The sequence below is a fragment of the Manduca sexta genome, unplaced genomic scaffold (assembly GCF_014839805.1).
Source record: "Manduca sexta isolate Smith_Timp_Sample1 unplaced genomic scaffold, JHU_Msex_v1.0 HiC_scaffold_3055, whole genome shotgun sequence".
NCBI lineage: Eukaryota > Metazoa > Arthropoda > Insecta > Lepidoptera > Sphingidae > Manduca > Manduca sexta.
Genome location: NW_023594082.1, coordinates 1,128 through 16,887, shown reverse-complemented (window position 1 = coordinate 16,887; position 15,760 = coordinate 1,128). Strand labels below are relative to the sequence as shown.

At 63.1% G+C, this 15,760-nt stretch overlaps 2 protein-coding genes across 2 annotated transcripts; both read right to left on the bottom strand.

Annotated features, from left to right (window-relative positions):
* Positions 1–2,050: 2,050 nt before the first annotated feature.
* LOC119192667 (translation initiation factor IF-2-like) lies at positions 2,051–7,733 on the bottom strand. Its single transcript, XM_037446466.1, has 4 exons — positions 7,710–7,733; positions 3,052–3,213; positions 2,639–2,807; positions 2,051–2,415 (listed from the first exon to the last, which is right to left on the bottom strand). Exons 1-4 carry the CDS (start codon positions 7,731–7,733, stop codon positions 2,051–2,053), a joined length of 720 nt encoding a protein of 239 aa, XP_037302363.1.
* Positions 7,734–7,867: 134 nt separating this feature from the next.
* On the bottom strand, positions 7,868–15,312 carry LOC119192666 (serine/arginine repetitive matrix protein 1-like). Its single transcript, XM_037446465.1, has 4 exons — positions 14,711–15,312; positions 9,306–9,465; positions 8,438–9,166; positions 7,868–8,320 (listed from the first exon to the last, which is right to left on the bottom strand). The coding sequence occupies exons 1-4, from the start codon at positions 15,310–15,312 to the stop codon at positions 7,868–7,870; spliced, it is 1,944 nt and encodes a 647-aa protein (XP_037302362.1).
* Positions 15,313–15,760: the final 448 nt, after the last annotated feature.

Sequence of the window (15,760 nt, the reverse complement as noted above, 5' to 3'; positions counted from 1 at the left end):
TGGAGGAAGTGGTCTCCTCGGTGGCCGGGAACAAGGCCGCGACAACGTTGGCCAAAGTTCTGGCCGGAGCTCTGCGACAGCGGGGGCGCCGCCGGACGAAGCTTGTTCATGACGAGCTTGTATGGGCGCCCCACGGGTCCGCGATCGAGAGTCTCGAAAACCTCCTACGTGCCGCGACCTTGGCCCTGTGCACGGCCACCCGCAGCGCTCTCTTCGCCTCTTTATAGGGGCCGTAGAGCTGCCGCTCCGGTCTTCATGTGGTCTCGTGCGCGCGAATACGGCGGCGGCGATGCCTGGCGTATCGGCGGCGCGCAGCAATGCACAAGACGCGCGCAACTGCTAACTCCGCCGACCACCAGTACACCTCCCGCCGCGGAGGACGACGGAGCGCCCGGGGCATGGCGGCGTCGCAAACGTCCGACATTGCCACCCCGAACCACTCCGCCTCCTGCTCGTCCCTCACCGGACCCTCCGGCTCGGGGAGCCACGAGACTGCCAGAGCGGCCAGCTCTAGGGCCTCCTTGTCGAGGCGCCTTAATGCCCACCGCGGGCCGTCCTGACCAGGGGCACTCGGTCCACCACTGGGCTGGTTACGTTGACTCGTGGGCGCGGCGACATCGAACCTATATATCGATGATCCGATAGTGTCTCCGCGACCACGAGGACCCACCAGCCACGGACACGACGTGCGACGACGTCGCACCCAAACGACAAATCAACAAATGACCCGCCGATGTGACGCACGCACGTGTCCACCGACCCACTGTTCAGAACGGCCAGGCCGACGGAGACCGCCCATTCCTCCAGGACCTCACCGCGAGCGTCGGTCGCCGGCGAACCCCAGACCGCGGATTTCGCGTTGAAGTCACCGGCGACGATCGTCGGGTGAGGTTGGCCCTGCTCAACCAGGGCCCCAGCCGAACGAGGAAAGATTCGAACTCGGCCAGGGTCTGTTGGGGAGAAATAAACTCCAACTATCCACAATTCCCCAACAGAGCCGCGACGCATCCCTGGCCCTTCTCGACTTTTGCGAAGGGCGGGGAGCCAGCGGCACCCTGGTGATGATGGCCACCGACCCGTCGATGTCCCCTACCCAGTTATCTCGGGGCGGGACAAAATACGGTTCGGCGACCACGGCCATTTAGCACCGACCACTGCGCCAGGCTTTGGGACAACAGGTCCTGGGCGCGGGCGCAGTGGTTGATGTTCGCCTGGAGGAAACTTAGGTCCATTATTGATGGGCGATCTCCTCCACGTCCATCTCGGCCTCTACCACTGGTTGCGGTGGGCTCGCCGCCTGCGGCTGGGACAGAACCCCAGCCGCAGGCGCATTCCTTCTTTGGGGGCGGCGCCGGTTGCGTCGGGAGGGGCAGAACAAGCCTTCCCCGAGCCGGTGCCTGGCGGCTCTGCCGGCCGCAGCGCAGACTGCGCAGTTCGCCGGGGCCTTGCATTCTCGGGCTTTGTGGCCCGCCTGACCGCAGCGATAGCACACTGGGCTGCGGTCCACCGCGCAGTCGCAGCGCTCCCTAACGTGCCCGCTCTCCAGGCACCGGTAGCAGCGCAGGGCCGCGACTCGAGGACAGTCACTGAGCCGCGGTCCAGCCGATCAAGATTCGGCCCGCCCCTTCACCTTCTGGGCCGCCTTTATGGGCAAGCGAACCCAGGCGGTCCCAACGCCGGAACGATCTGGGCGAATTTGCCCTACCCTTAATGGCGTCCATTGGACACTCACCGGCCCTGGAGAGGGCCGCTGCGACTGACTCCGGAGTGGCCGTGTAGTCCAACTCCGTCAGCCGCAGCTCCGCCGTTTTCGTGGGTCGGGAGATCTTAACATCCTCCGACCCACCGAAGCACTCCCTCAGCCTCGCGGCGAGGGAGTCGGCCCTCTCCTCCGAGTTGGCCCCGGGCACCTCATACATGGGGGCGCCCGTGGCCGCGAACTTTGGCCTCAGCCTGGTGATATCTAGGCCGGTGAGGTCCAGCTTCGATTGGGCGTCCGTAAGGACCTGCTTGTATGACAGGCCCTTGCTACCGCCGCAGGAGTTAACGATTATGACGACCGCCGCGGAGCGTGGCGGTCGTAACTTTGGCTCAGCCGGCGCGCCGGCTGTCGCGGCTGGTGTTCACTCGCTGCAGCGGGCTTCCTCTTCTTCTTGTTTCGGCCCACCACTTCTACCCACGGCGTCTCCATCGATGCGGGGCCGGCGGCAGAGTGGCGGGGCTCCGGTGCAGGTTGCGCTTGTGGGGCCGGCTTCTTCCTCTTTCCTTTGGAGGGTTTGGGGTTGAGCGCCGCCTTTTTCCCTGGCGCCGTCGCCTTCCTTCCTGTTTTCAGGCTCCTCTTCGTCCTTGATGCCGCATTAGTGGCCGTGGAGGGACCTGCGACTGCTTGTGGCGGGGCGCTGGAGGGTCCTGCTACTGGGGTGGGGGATTGGGGGTAGCAGGGACTGTTTTCTTTCCCGGTTCCTTTTTCCTTTCTCCCTCTTGGTCTTGGACTGGGGAGGGCCTCCTAATTCCTCCCGACACGGGAGTTGTGTATCCCCAGTTGTCGTCCTTGTTTCGTGGGCCAGAGCGGGCCTGGGCTGGTCCCATCAGGGCTGCCTCCACTCTGGCCTGGACCCTCGCTTCTACCATAGCCCACATTTCTTCTGCTGACGACGTTTTGCTCGCAGACGCTTCGAGTTCCTCGAGCCGGGGGCGGAGGCTGCATTCTCCTCTTGAATCAGCTTCATGCTCGACTCAAGGCGGGCGCTGTGTTCGCGCGACTTTTTTACCTCACCCTCCAGACGGGCAACAACTTCCGATTCCGGCTGCGTAATGTACCGGGTGATTTTGTTAATCACCCAGTTCAGCGCTTTTGCGACGTCCCCTTGAGGTTGCCCGATTTGCGGACAATGGCGCGCACCACATGCCCGCACTTCTCCAGGTCCTCCTTCGTGACTGGCTGGTCTTCGTCCGTCTACCCGCGGAGGATCGGCGACTTGACAAATCTAAGTCGGTCCTCCAGATCCTCTTCGGCCTTTAGGCGTGCTTCCTCGCGCTTGAGCCTGTCACGCTCGCGCTGCGCCTGTCTGAGGCCGACGTATTTTCCGACGGAGGGAGGACGCCCTCCCCTCGGCCGTCGGTGGTCTGCGCCTTGGGCACCGGCTCGTCAGTTTCGCTCGAGAAATTGAGCGAGCAGCTGTCGATGGAGCGGGAATGCTCCTCCAGAGCCTCCTACTCCGGACGGAGGAGACACTCCCACTCGAGTCGCTATCGACTTCTGTGGCCACAGATGATCGGGCCACTCCCTCCATGGGCTTCGCCCGAAATCTCCTGCACAACGTCTTCGTCGTTGGTTTGCACCTTGCCGACTCTCCGCCTCCCCGGCCGGAACCGGAGTAGGCAATCTCGTCAATAGTATTNTTGGTGTTTTGAAAATTGAGTCCATATTGAGTCCCACGAGTATGGGGGAAAGGGTGGTCCGCCCAGGCAGTGCCCCCTGTACCTGGGTAAGCCTAGCGTAACCCGCACAGAGTGTCGGCCGGTACTCTGGCGGGGGTCGCACTCGAGACCGAACTACCCATCGGCCATGCATCCCTCGCGGTGCGCCGCCGCTTGGGATTCGGGGTGATTTTTGATAGAGGTGTTCTTCCTCGCGGTCCGGGCGGTTAAGCCAAGACCCTCGGTCCAGTGGGAGCGCGAGACATATCCACAGACCTCCACACCGGATTACGATCTGCGACGGCGACAATGGGAGAGGGAGTCCCCCACTGCCTGCTCGGGGCGGGATGAGCGCACACCGGAGCCTCGTCGACACCTCCGGACAGAACCGGGGCCGCCCAAGATGGGCCAATCTCGTCAACTACCACACGACGGCCGCCGCAAGAGGCGACGACCGCCAACCACCTCGGTTGTCAGGATATTAGCCAGCGCGCAGATCAGCCTGATCGGTCTGATCGACGCGCCGTTGCCCAGGGTGCACCACGAGGAGGTTTCCTGACCTAGCACCCCAACCTAACCTTTTTTTTTTTTTTTTTTTTTTTTTTTTTTTTTTTTTGGTTTCGCGGAGAAAGTACCTTATTACTACCGCCCAGCCTTCGCGGGGGGCGACTGAGCGGTTATGTTGGGGTAGCCGTTGCCTTACGACCCGACAATTGAGCGGCCCGGAACCCACGGGCGGCGGTCGGGCCGAGTCCCTAACCCTAACAAACTAGTCCCTACGCAACGACCTACCAACTAAAACTCCGCGTTGACCCTCTTCGGCGCATAGGGACGACTGCGTGCTACCTCGTGACACCAGGTCCGAGTTTCGTCCGCGGCTGCCTCCCTGCGCGGTGCCGCCTTGCGGCCCGTCTCCTAAATGGGGGCTCCTAAGCCCCGCGCACCGAAGGACGCTCTCAGCGTCAGCGGCAGCGTGAGGTCAACACCACACTGCCGCCCATCCCGGGGTCAACCGAAAGTGTGCGATGAACGCACTACACGCACTGAAAAGTGCGCGCGCACTAGGACGGACAGCCCCTGCTGCCCGCCGACGACCCCTTCGTGGCCCCTATTAGTCGCCTCTTACGACAGGCAGGGGTTTACCGTGGTGGTATTCTCCAAACGCCCCCATTCCACAGGGCGGGAGACGCCGGTCAGTCGTCCACCCGGCGCCTCCCTACGTCTCTCCTCTGACGGCGGGAGGGATCGGCCCGTTCCCGATCCCTCTCGGCACTCTCCTTCTGCGAGAGAACCACCTCACAGAAGTGGGCCACCGCACGCCAGGCCTCCCGACTGTCGACCATGGACGCGACCACAGCCGGCAGCGAGAGGTCTCCTCCGACGACTGATACGAGAGCGCTGCGCTCATCGTCCCAGGCTGGGCAAGACTCCAACGTATGTTGGGCCGTATCCCGCGGGCAGTTGTCACAATGGTGACACACGGCGCTTATCTCCGTCCTGCTATCGACACCGGTACGCCCCGAAGCACCCATGCCCGGTGAGCACCTGTGTCAATCTAAAGTTGCCGCGCCGTGGCGCCTGTCCAGCCACTGTGCAAAGACAGGACGCACTGCCGCGACGGCCCGAAGCCCCGCTGACGGGGCCTCCAGCCTGAGACGCCACTCCTCCACGGCGGCTCGCCGTAAGGAGGCCCTTTGGCCTCCACCTCCTTCAGGGCCGGACGCTGCCCATTCCTGAACGCCTCCTCCCTCCAATGGAATGTATCGGAGAGAGCCTTGGCGTCCAGATCCCAGGGCAGGAATCCGGCCAAAAGACTAGCCGCCTCGAACGAGACCGTGCGATACGCCCGTATGGCCCGCTGCGCAATGACCCGCTGCGGGCCCCGCAGGAGAGCGGCAGAACGCTCCCTAGGGCGTCAGCCCAGACCGGGCTGCCGTATAGTGCTATGGACCGCACGACCCCGTGGTATAACCTTCGACAAGGGATATTTGGACCTTCCAGGTTGGGCAGCAGGCTGGAAAGAGCGCCCGCCGCCCTGGTCAACTTTGTCCTTAAGCTTTTTTAAAAATGGGCGCTGAACTCCCACCGGCTATCCGAAAAATCAAACCTAAATACTTCATGGTATTGCCGATGGGAATCCGCACCCTCCACTACGATGTGGGCACCGGCCGGTGGCCCCCTCCGAGTGCCCGTGAAAGCAGATGGCCTCGGTCTTCTCGAGGGCCACCTTTAAACCTAAACGCCGAATGCGGCTCACTACATGACCGGTGCCCACCGCCGCCAGGATCGCGGCGCTCCTGGAGAAGGTCTTAGACGTCGCCGTGACCAACGTGTCATCCGCATAACACGTCACGTCGACGCCCCAGAGATTGGCACCACGGAGCACCCAGTCGTACCCGATGTTCCACAAGAGAGGGCCTAGAACCGACCCCTGTGGAACACCGCACGACATCGCTCTTCGGTGCTACTCCGTCGGCGCTCCGGATACACCACGTACCTGTCAGAAAGGTACGCGTGCACCAGACGCCTGAGATAGGGCGGCACCACGTGGTACCGCAGTGCTTCGTTGATGCATGGCCAGGGAGCGAATTGAAAGCGTTGGAGATGTCGAGTGAAACCGCGATGACGACTCTTCCCCCTGGCCACTGCTGCCTCCGCCTGCGACTTGACCCGCAGAATCGCGTGGACAGTTGGATCGTCCACTCCTAAAGCCAAACTGTTTGTCGGCCAAATTTGGACCGACCCTCTCGAGATGCTCGACGAGGCGCGCGTGTATAATACGCTCAAAAAGTTTGGCGACCTCGTCGAGCAGCACGATGGGCCGGTAGGCCGACGGCGACTCTGCGGGTCTCCTCTTTCTTAAGCAGGACGAGCTTCCCGACTTTCCAACGCGCCGGGAAGACGCCCTGCACCATACAGGCGGAGAATAGACTGCGGAGCCGCGGCCCCAAGTACTCGAGGGCTAACACCCAGGCTTTCCCGGGGATGCCGTCGAGACCCGGGGCGGTGTTTTTGCCCCGCAGTCGAAACACTGCCGCCCGCATTTCCGCGGGCGAAACCTCTGGAATATCCCTTGCCGAAAGTTCCAACGACGATGACGCCACTTCCGGTGGCGCCATCGGTGGAGGAGTGGTCTCCTCGGTGGCCGGGAACAAGGCCGCGACAACGTTGGCCAACAGATCTGGCCTGAGACTCTCCGACAGTGGAGGCGCCGCCGTACGAAGCTTGTTCATAACTAGCTTGTATGGGCGCCCCCACGGGTCCGCGTCGAGAGTCTCCACAAACTCCTTACGTGCCGCGACCTTGGCCCTGTGCACGGCCACCCGCAGCGCTCTCTTCGCCGCATCGGCGGCGCGCAGCCACGCATGACGCGCGCAACTGAGCTAACTCCGCCGACCACCAGTACACCTCCCGCCGCGGAGGACGACGGAGCGCCCGGGGCATGGCGGCGTCGCAGACATCCGACATTGCCTCCCCGAACCACTCCGCCTCCTGCTCTACCCGAACCGGACCCTCCGGCTCGGGGAGCCACGAGACTGCCAGAGCGGCCAACTCTAGGGCCTCCTTGTCGAGGCGCCTTAACGCCCACCGCGGGCCGTCCTGTCGAGGGGCACTCGGTCCACCAATACTATTGGGCCGGATACTCGGGGCGCGGAGACATCGAACCTTATATAACGGTGGTCCGACAGCGTCTCCACGCCCACGAGGACTCTCCAGCCCTGGACACGACGTGCGACGGCGGGGCTCCCAAACGACAAATCCACAATAGACCCGCCGTTGTGCCGCACGCACGTGTCCACCGACCCCTGTTCAGGACGACCAGGCCGACGGAAATCGCCCATTCCTCCAGGACCTCACCGCGAGCGTCGGTCGCCGGCGAACCCCAGACCGCGGACTTCGCGTTGAAGTCGCCGGCGACGATCGCCGGGTGAGGTTGGCCCTGCTCAACCAGGGCCCCTGGGACAGAACCTCAGCCGCGGCGGCATTCCTTCCTTGCTGGGGCGGCGCCGGTTGCGTCGGGAGGGGCAGAACAAGCCTTCCCCGAGCCGGTGCCTGGCGGGCCTGCCGGCGGCAGCGCAGACTGCGCAGTTCGCCGGGGCCTTGCACTCACGGGCTTTGTGGCCCGCTTGACCGCAGCGGTAGCAAAGGTCGCTGCGGTCCACCGCGCAGTCGCAGCGCTCCCGGACGTGTCCGGACTCCAGGCACCGGAAGCACCGCATCGGCCGCGACTCGAGGACGGTCACCCGAGCCGCGGTCCAGCCAATAAGTATGCGGGCCGCCCCCCTAACCTTTTGCGCCGCCTTAATAGGCATCCTGACCCAGGCTGTCCCTACACCGGATCGATCAGGGCGAATTTGCCCAACTTTTATCGCCTCTACGGCGCACTCACCGGCCTTGGAGAGGGCCGCTGCGACTGATTCTGGGGTGGCTGTATAGTCCAGCTCACTTAGCCGCAGTTCCACGGTCTTCGTGGGCCGGGAGATTTTGATATCTTCCGACCCGCGAAACACTCCCTCAGCCTTGCGGCGAGGGAGTCGGCCCTCTCTTCAGAATTCGCCCCGGGCACCTCGTACATTGGGGCGCCCGTGGCCGCAAACTTTGGCCTCATCTTGCTTATTTCAAGGCCGGTGAGGTCTACCTTATTTTGGGCGTCCGTCAGGACGCTCTTGTAGGTCAGGCCCTTCGCAATTGCTGCTGGTGTGAGGGAGATGACTACAGCCGCAGAACGTGGCGGCCGCAGTTTTGGCTCCTTCCGGCGCGTCGGTTTCGGCGGCTGCGTGCTGTTTGTTGGCGCTGCTGCCGGCTTCCCCTTCTTTCTTTCTTCTGACCACCTCGACCCACGGCGTGTCCACGTTAGCCGGGGCTGGCGGCAGCACGCGGGGCTCTGGAGCGGGTTGGGCTGGAGGCGGTCCGTTCTTCTTGCCCTTTTGGGGCTTTTGTTTCGGCGTCTCTCTCCTTCGGTCCTGGTCTTCTTTCGCCGTCGCTGCCGTCGTAGTCACCGGGGCCGTGGAGGGACCCGCGACGGGTTGTGGCGGCGCACTGGAGGGCCCAGCGACTGGAGCGGGGAGGGGGCGGGAGCGGGAGCGGGTTGGGCTGCTCCCTTCTCTTTCCTTTTTCCCTTGCCTTTGGCCGGTTTTGTGTTCGGCGCCCCTCCTACATATCCGCTCGTCACGGGGAGTTGTGTGTCCCCGGAGGCGGTCCTTCTTTCGTGGGCCAGGGTGGGTCTTTGGGCTGGCCCCATCAGGGCCGACTCGAGCCTGGCTTGGACCCTCGCTTCCACCATCGCCAGCATCTCCTCCGTCGATGACTTGTTTGCGGACGCCTCCAGGTCTTCGAGGCGTCGTTTTAGGGTGGCATTCTCCTCCTTCATGGCCTTCATGTTGGCTTCAAGACGGGCACTGTGTTCCTGCCACTTCTTTATTTCCTCCTCGAGGCGCGCAATGACAGCGGACTCAGGCTGTTCCACGTACTTCACGATCTTGTCCGTGACCCAGTTAAGCGCTTTCTGGGAAGTGCCTTTGAGGTTGCCTGACTTCCTCACGACATTGCGAACAACCTGGGTGCACTTACGGAGGTCTTCCTTGAGTACTGGACGGTCCTCTTCGGTGTCTGATATTCTGGGGGACCGGCGACTTGATAAATTGCAGCTGGTCCTCCAGCTCCTTCTCTGCGTCTTTCCGCGCCGCTTCCCGTTGTAGCCTGTCACGCTCCAACTGGGCTTTCTTGAGGCCGACGTACTTGCCCACTGAGGGCGGGCGTCCTCTCATTCTGCCGTCGATCGCCTGCGTCTTCGGCGCCGGTTCGTCGGTGTCGCTGGTCAGACTGAGCTGCGAAAAGCTGCTTCTTGTGTGCGACTTCCTTCTCCAGAGCTTTTTGCTCCTCACGGTAGAGCCACTCTCGCTCGAGTCCGTGTCCAGGCTCAAAGGCCGCGCGAATTCGGCTGCCACCTCCATGGGCATCGCGCCCGTTATCTCCTTCGCTACATCTTCGTCGTTGGGCTTGCACCCTTCGACCACCGCCTCCGGACGAAACCGGAGAAGGCAACTTCGTCAATAAAATTATTGGGGTTTTGTTTTGATTAAAGGCGATTCCATAATTGTTCCCACGAGTATGGGGAAAGGGTGGTCCGCCCAGGCAGTGCCCCTGTACCTGGGTAAGCCTAGCGTAACCCGCACAGAGTTTCGGCCGGTACTCTGGCGGGGGTCGCACTCGAGACCGAACTACCCATCGGCCATGCATCCCTCGCGGGTGCGCCGCCGCTTGGAGGATTCGGGGGTGATTTTTTATAGAGGTTTTCTTCCTCGCGGTCCGGGCGGTTAAGCCAAGACCCTCGGTCCGGCAGGAGCGCGAGACATATCCACAGACCTCCATACCGGGTTACGATCTATGACGGTGGCAATGAAAGGGAAAATCCCCCACTGCCTGCTCGGGGCGGGGTGAGCGCACACCGAGCCCGCCGACACCCCCGGGACGGAACCGGGAGCTGCCCGAGATGGGCCCCACGACGTTGTCCTAGTCGACGGCGGAAAATATCGTCAGCGGGCCTACTCGCCAACGCCACAAGTGACGGAGAGACTAGTCGACGACGACACTGTCCGACGGCGTAACTAGACGGCGGCCGCCGCAAGAGGCGACGACCGTCAACAACTCGTTGTCAGGATATTCGCCGGCGCGCAGATCAGCCTGATCGGTCTGATCGACGCGCCGTTGCCCAGGGTGCACCACGAGGAGGTTTCCTGACCTAGCACCCCAACCTAACCTAACCTAACCTAACCTAACCTAACCTAACCTTTTTTTTTGTTTTCGCGGAGAAAGTACCTTATTACTACCGCCCAGCCTTCGCGGGGGCGACTGAGCGGTTATGTTGGGGTCACCGTGCCTTACGACCCGACGTTGCGCCGCCCGGAATTGATGTAGACCTTCGGGCGACCGCCGGGCCGAGTCCCTAACCTATGTACAACGCACGGCATACCAACTAAAACTCCGCGGTGGCCCTCTTCGGCGCATTAGGGACGGCTGCGGGCTTCCTCTGACGTTGAAATGTCTAGTCTGCGACCGCAACCGCCCCTGCGCGGTGCCGCCTTGCGGCCCGTCTCCTATGGGGGCTCAAAAGCCCCGCGCACCGAAGGACACCCTCGCCGTCTACGGCAGCGTGAGGCCAACTACACACTGCCGTCCATCCCGGGGGTCAACCGAATAGTGTGCGATGAACGCACTACACGCACTGAAAAGTGCATGCGCACTAGGACGGGCAGCCCCTGCTGCCCGCCGACGACCCCTTCGTGGCCCCTATTAGTCGCCTTTTTACGACAGGCAGGGGATACCGTGGTGGAATTCTCCAAACGCCCCCATTCCACAGGGCGGGAGACGCCGGTCAGTCGTCCACCCGGCGCCTCCTACGTCTCCTCTGACGGCGGGAGGGATCCTCCCTCTCTCGATCCCTCTCGGCACTCTCCTTCTGCGAGAGGACCACCTCGCAGAAGTGGGCCACCGCACGCCAGGCCTCCGGGCTGCCGACCATGGAAGCGACCACGGCCGGCAGCGAGAGGTCTCCTCCGACGACTGACACGAGAGCGCTGCGCTCATCGTCCCAGGCTGGGCAAGACTCCAACGTATGTTGGGCCGTATCCCGCGGGCAGTTGTCACAATGGTGACACACGGCGCTCACCTCCGTGCCTACTATCTGACACAGGTACTCCCCGAAGCACCCATGCCCGGTGAGCACCTGCGTCAGGCGAAATGTCGCCGCGCCGTGGCGCCTGTCCAGCCACTGTGCAAAGACAGGACGCACTGCCGCTACGGCCCGAAGCCCCGCTGACGGGGCCTCCAGCCTGAGACGCCACTCCTCCACGGCGGCTCGCCGTAAGGAGGCCCTTTGGCCTCCATCTCCTTCAGGGCCGGACGCTGCCCGTTCCTGAACGCCTCCTCCCTCCAATGAAAAGTATCGGAGAGGGCTTTGGCGTCCAGATCCCAGGGCAGGAATCCGGCCAAAAGACAAGCCGCCTCGTACGAGACCGTGCGGTACGCCCGTATGGCCCGCTGCGCTACGACCCGCTGCGGGCCCCGCAGGAGGGCGACAGAACGCCTCCCCAGGGCGTCAGCCCAGACCGGGCTGCCGTACAACGCCATGGACCGCACGACCCCGTGGTACAACCTTCGGCAAGGGATACCAGGACCTTCCAGGTTGGGCAGCAGGCTAGAAAGAGCGCCCGCTGCCCTGGACAACTTTGTCCGCAACTTTTCAAAATGGGCGCGGAATTCCCACCGGCTGTCCAAAATCAGACCTAAATACTTCATAGTTTTGCCGATGGGAATCCGCACCCCCTCAACCTCACGATGTGGGCACCGGCCGGTGGCCCCTCGCCGAGGCCCGTGAAAACAAATGGCCTCGGTCTTCTCGAGGGCCACCTTCAAACCTAAACGCCTGATTCGGCTCACTACGTGGCCGGTACCCACCGCCGCCAGGATCGCGGCGTCCTGGAAGGTCTTAGACGTCGCCGTGACCAACGTGTCATCCGCATAACACGTCACGTCGACGCCCCAGAGATTGGCACCACGGAGCACCCAGTCGTACCCGATGTTCCACAAGAGAGGGCCTAGAACCGACCCCCTGTGGGACACCGCACGACATCGCTCTTCGGTGCCACCCGTCGGCGCCCGGATACACCACGTACCTGTCGGAGAGGTACGCGCGCACCAGACGCCTGAGATAGGGCGGCACCACGTGGTACCGCAGTGCTTCATTGATGCATGGCCAGGGAGCGAATTAAAAGCGATAGAAATGTCTAACGAGACGGCGATAATCAACCTTTCCCCCCTGGCCACTGCTTCCTCCGCCTGCGACTTGACCCGCAGAATCGCGTGGACAGTTGAGCGTCCACTCCTAAAACCAAACTGTTTGTCGGCCAAGTTGGGACCGACCCTCTCGAGGTGCTCGACGAGGCGCGCGTGTATAATACGCTCAAAAGTTTGGCGACCTCGTCGAGCAGCACGATGGGCCGGTAGGCCGACGGCGACTCTGCGGGTCTCCCCCCTTTTTCTTCAGCAGGACGAGCTTCCCGGTCTTCCACCGCGCCGGGAAGACGCCCTGCACCATACAGGCGGAGAATAGGCTACGGAGCCGCGGCCCCAGGTACTCGAGGGCTAACACCCAGGCTTTCCCGGGGATGCCGTCGAGACCCGGGGCGGTGTTTTGCCCCGCAGCCGAACACTGCCGCCCGCATTTCCGCGGGCGAAACCTCTGGAATATCCCTTGCCGAAAACGACGATGACGCCACTTCCGGTGGCGCCATCGGTGGAGGAGTGGTATCCTCGGTGGCCGGGAACAAGGCCGCGACAACGTTGGCCAGTAGTTCTGGCTGGAGACTCTGCGACAGCGGGGGCGCCGCCGGACGAAGCTTGTTCATGACGAGCTTGTATGGGCGCCCCCACGGGTCCGCGTCGAGAGTCTCCACAAACTCCTTACGTGCCGCGACCTTGGCCCTGTGCACGGCCACCCGCAGCGCTCTTCGCCTCTTTATAGAGGCCGTAGAGCTGCCGCTCCCGGTCTTCATGGTCTCGTGCGCGAATACGGCGGCGGCGATGCCTGGCGTATCGGCGGCGCGCAGCCACGCAAGACGCGCGCAACTGCGCTAACTCCGCCGACCACCAGTACACCTCCCGCCGCGGAGGACGACGGAGCGCCCGGGGCATGGCGGCGTCGCAAACGTCCGACATTGCCACCCCGAACCACTCCGCCTCCTGCTCGACCCTCACCGGACCCTCCGGCTCGGGGAGCCACGAGACTGCCAGAGCGGCCAGCTCTAGGGCCTCCTTGTCGAGGCGCCTTAATGCCCACCGCGGGCCGTCCTGACCAGGGGCACTCGGTCCACCACTGGGCTGGTTACGTTGACTCGTGGGCGCGGCGACATCGAACCTTATATATCGATGATCCGATAGCGTCTCCGCGTCCACGAGGACCCTCCAGCCACGGACACGACGTGCGACGACGGGGCACCCAAACGACAAATCAACAATTGACCCGCCGTTGTGCCGCACGCACGTGTCCACCGACCCCTGTTCAGAACGGCCAGGCCGACGGAGATCGCCCATTCCTCCAGGACCTCACCGCGAGCGTCGGTCGCCGGCGAACCCCAGACCGCGGATTTCGCGTTGAAGTCACCGGCGACGATCGTCGGGTGAGGTTGGCCCTGCTCAACCAGGGCCCCCAGCCGAACGAGGAAAGATTCGAACTCGGCCAGGGTCTGTTGGGGAGAAATAAACTCCAACTATCCACAATTCCCCAACAGAGCCGCGACGCATCCCTGGCCCTTCTCGACTTTTGCGAAGGGCGGGGAGCCAGCGGCACCCTGGTGATGATGGCCACCGACCCGTCGATGTCCCCTACCCAGTTATCTCGGGCGGGACAAAATACGGTTCGGCGACCACGGCCACTTGCACCGACCACTGCGCCAGGCTTTGGGACAACAGGTCCTGGGCGCGGGCGCAGTGGTTGATGTTCGCCTGGAGGAAACTTATGGTCCATTATTGATGGGCGATCTCCTCCACGTCCATCTCGGCCACTGCACTGTTGCGGTGGGCTCGCCGCCTGCGGCTGGGACAGAACCTCAGCCGCAGGCGCATTCCTTCTTTTGGGGCGGCGCCGGTTGCGACGGGAGGGGCAGCGCATGCCTTCCCCAAGCGGTGCCCGGCGGGCCTGCCAGCGGCCGCGCAGACTGCGCAGTTCGGCGGGGCCTTACATTCTCGGATCTTGTGGCCCGCCTGGCCGCAGCGGTAGCAAAGGTCGCTGCGGTCCACTGCGCAGTCGCAGCGCTCCCGGACGTGCCCGGACTCCAGGCACCGGAAACACCGCATTGGCCGCGACTCTAGGACGGTCACTCGAGCCGCGGTCCAGCCTATTAAGATGCGGCCCGCCCCTTGACCTTTTGGGCCGCCTTTATGGGCATTTTCACCCAGGCGGTCCCTACACCTGACCGATCGGGGCGAATCTGCCCTACTTTAATGAGCTCCGAGGAGCACTCACCGGCCTTGAGAGGGCCGCTGCGACTGACTCCGGAGTGGCCGTGTAGTCCAGCTCCGTCAGCCGCAGTTCTACAGTCTTGTGGGTCGGGATATTTCACATCCTCCGACCCGAGGCACTCCCTCAGCCTTGCGGCAAGGGAGTCGGCCCTCTCTTCGGAGTTGGCCCCGGGCACCTCGTACATTGGGGCGCCCGTGGCCGCAAACTTTGGCCTCAACCTGCTGATATCAAGGCCGGTGAGGTCCACCTCGCCTGGGCGTCCGTCAGTACTTGTTTGTACGACAGCCCTTGGCCACCGCCGACGGCGTTAGGGAAATGATAACCGCCGCGGAGCGTGGCGGCCGCAATTTGGGCTCCGCCCTGCGCGTCGGCTGCGGCGGCTGTGCATTACGCTTGCGCTGTAGCGGGCTTCCCTTTCTTTTGACTTCTTGGCCACCACTACCCACGGCGTATCCATTGGACGCAGGGGGCCGGCGGCAGCGGACGGGGCTCCGGCGCGGGTTGCACTGCCTGTCCTTTCTTCCTCCCTTTGTTTGGGCGCTTGGCGCCTTCTTTCTTTCAGGTGCACCGTTCTTCTTCGCGGTTTTTCTGGCTGTTGGTGCCGTCGTGGCGTCCGCAGCCGCCGTCGCCGAGGAGGGACCGCTATGACTTGCGGCGGGGCGCTGGAGGCCCAGCAACAGGAACGGGGATAGTGGGAGCGGGGCGGGAGCAGGTGCAGGCTTGGCCGACTTTTTCCCAATACCTTTGCCCTTTGGCTGCTTACTGGCGCCCCCAACGATACCATCCGCTACCGGGAGTTGCGTATCCCCGGTAGTCCTTCGTTCGTGTGCTAATGGGGGGCGCTGTGCCGGGCCCATCTGGATAGACTCCATCCTGGCCTGCACCCTGCCTCAATCATTGCCAGCACTTCTTCCGTAGAAGGCTTACTGGCAGACGCCTCTAGTTCTTCTAGGCGCCTCCGTAGGAGCTGTTTTCCTCCTGCAACTTTTCACGGATTCCGCAAGTTGGGCTCCGCGCTCTTCCACTCGCGTGCCTCCTTTTCTAAGCGTGCCATCAACCTCGGATTCCGGCTGCTCGACGTATTGTTTTATTGTGTCCGTCACATGATTGAGTGCTTTCTGCGAGGTCCCTTTTTAGGTTCCCCCGACTTACGGACTATGTGACGGACCACATGACCGCAGTGTAGCAGGTCTTCCTTCGAGATGACTCGGGGTTCCTCGATGTCCAGGCGTTTCGAGGTCACCGGCCGTGTTTCTTGGCGCAGGTGATACGCGAGTTCTTTCTCCCTTCTTTGACGGGCTTGCTCCCGCCTTCGAGCGT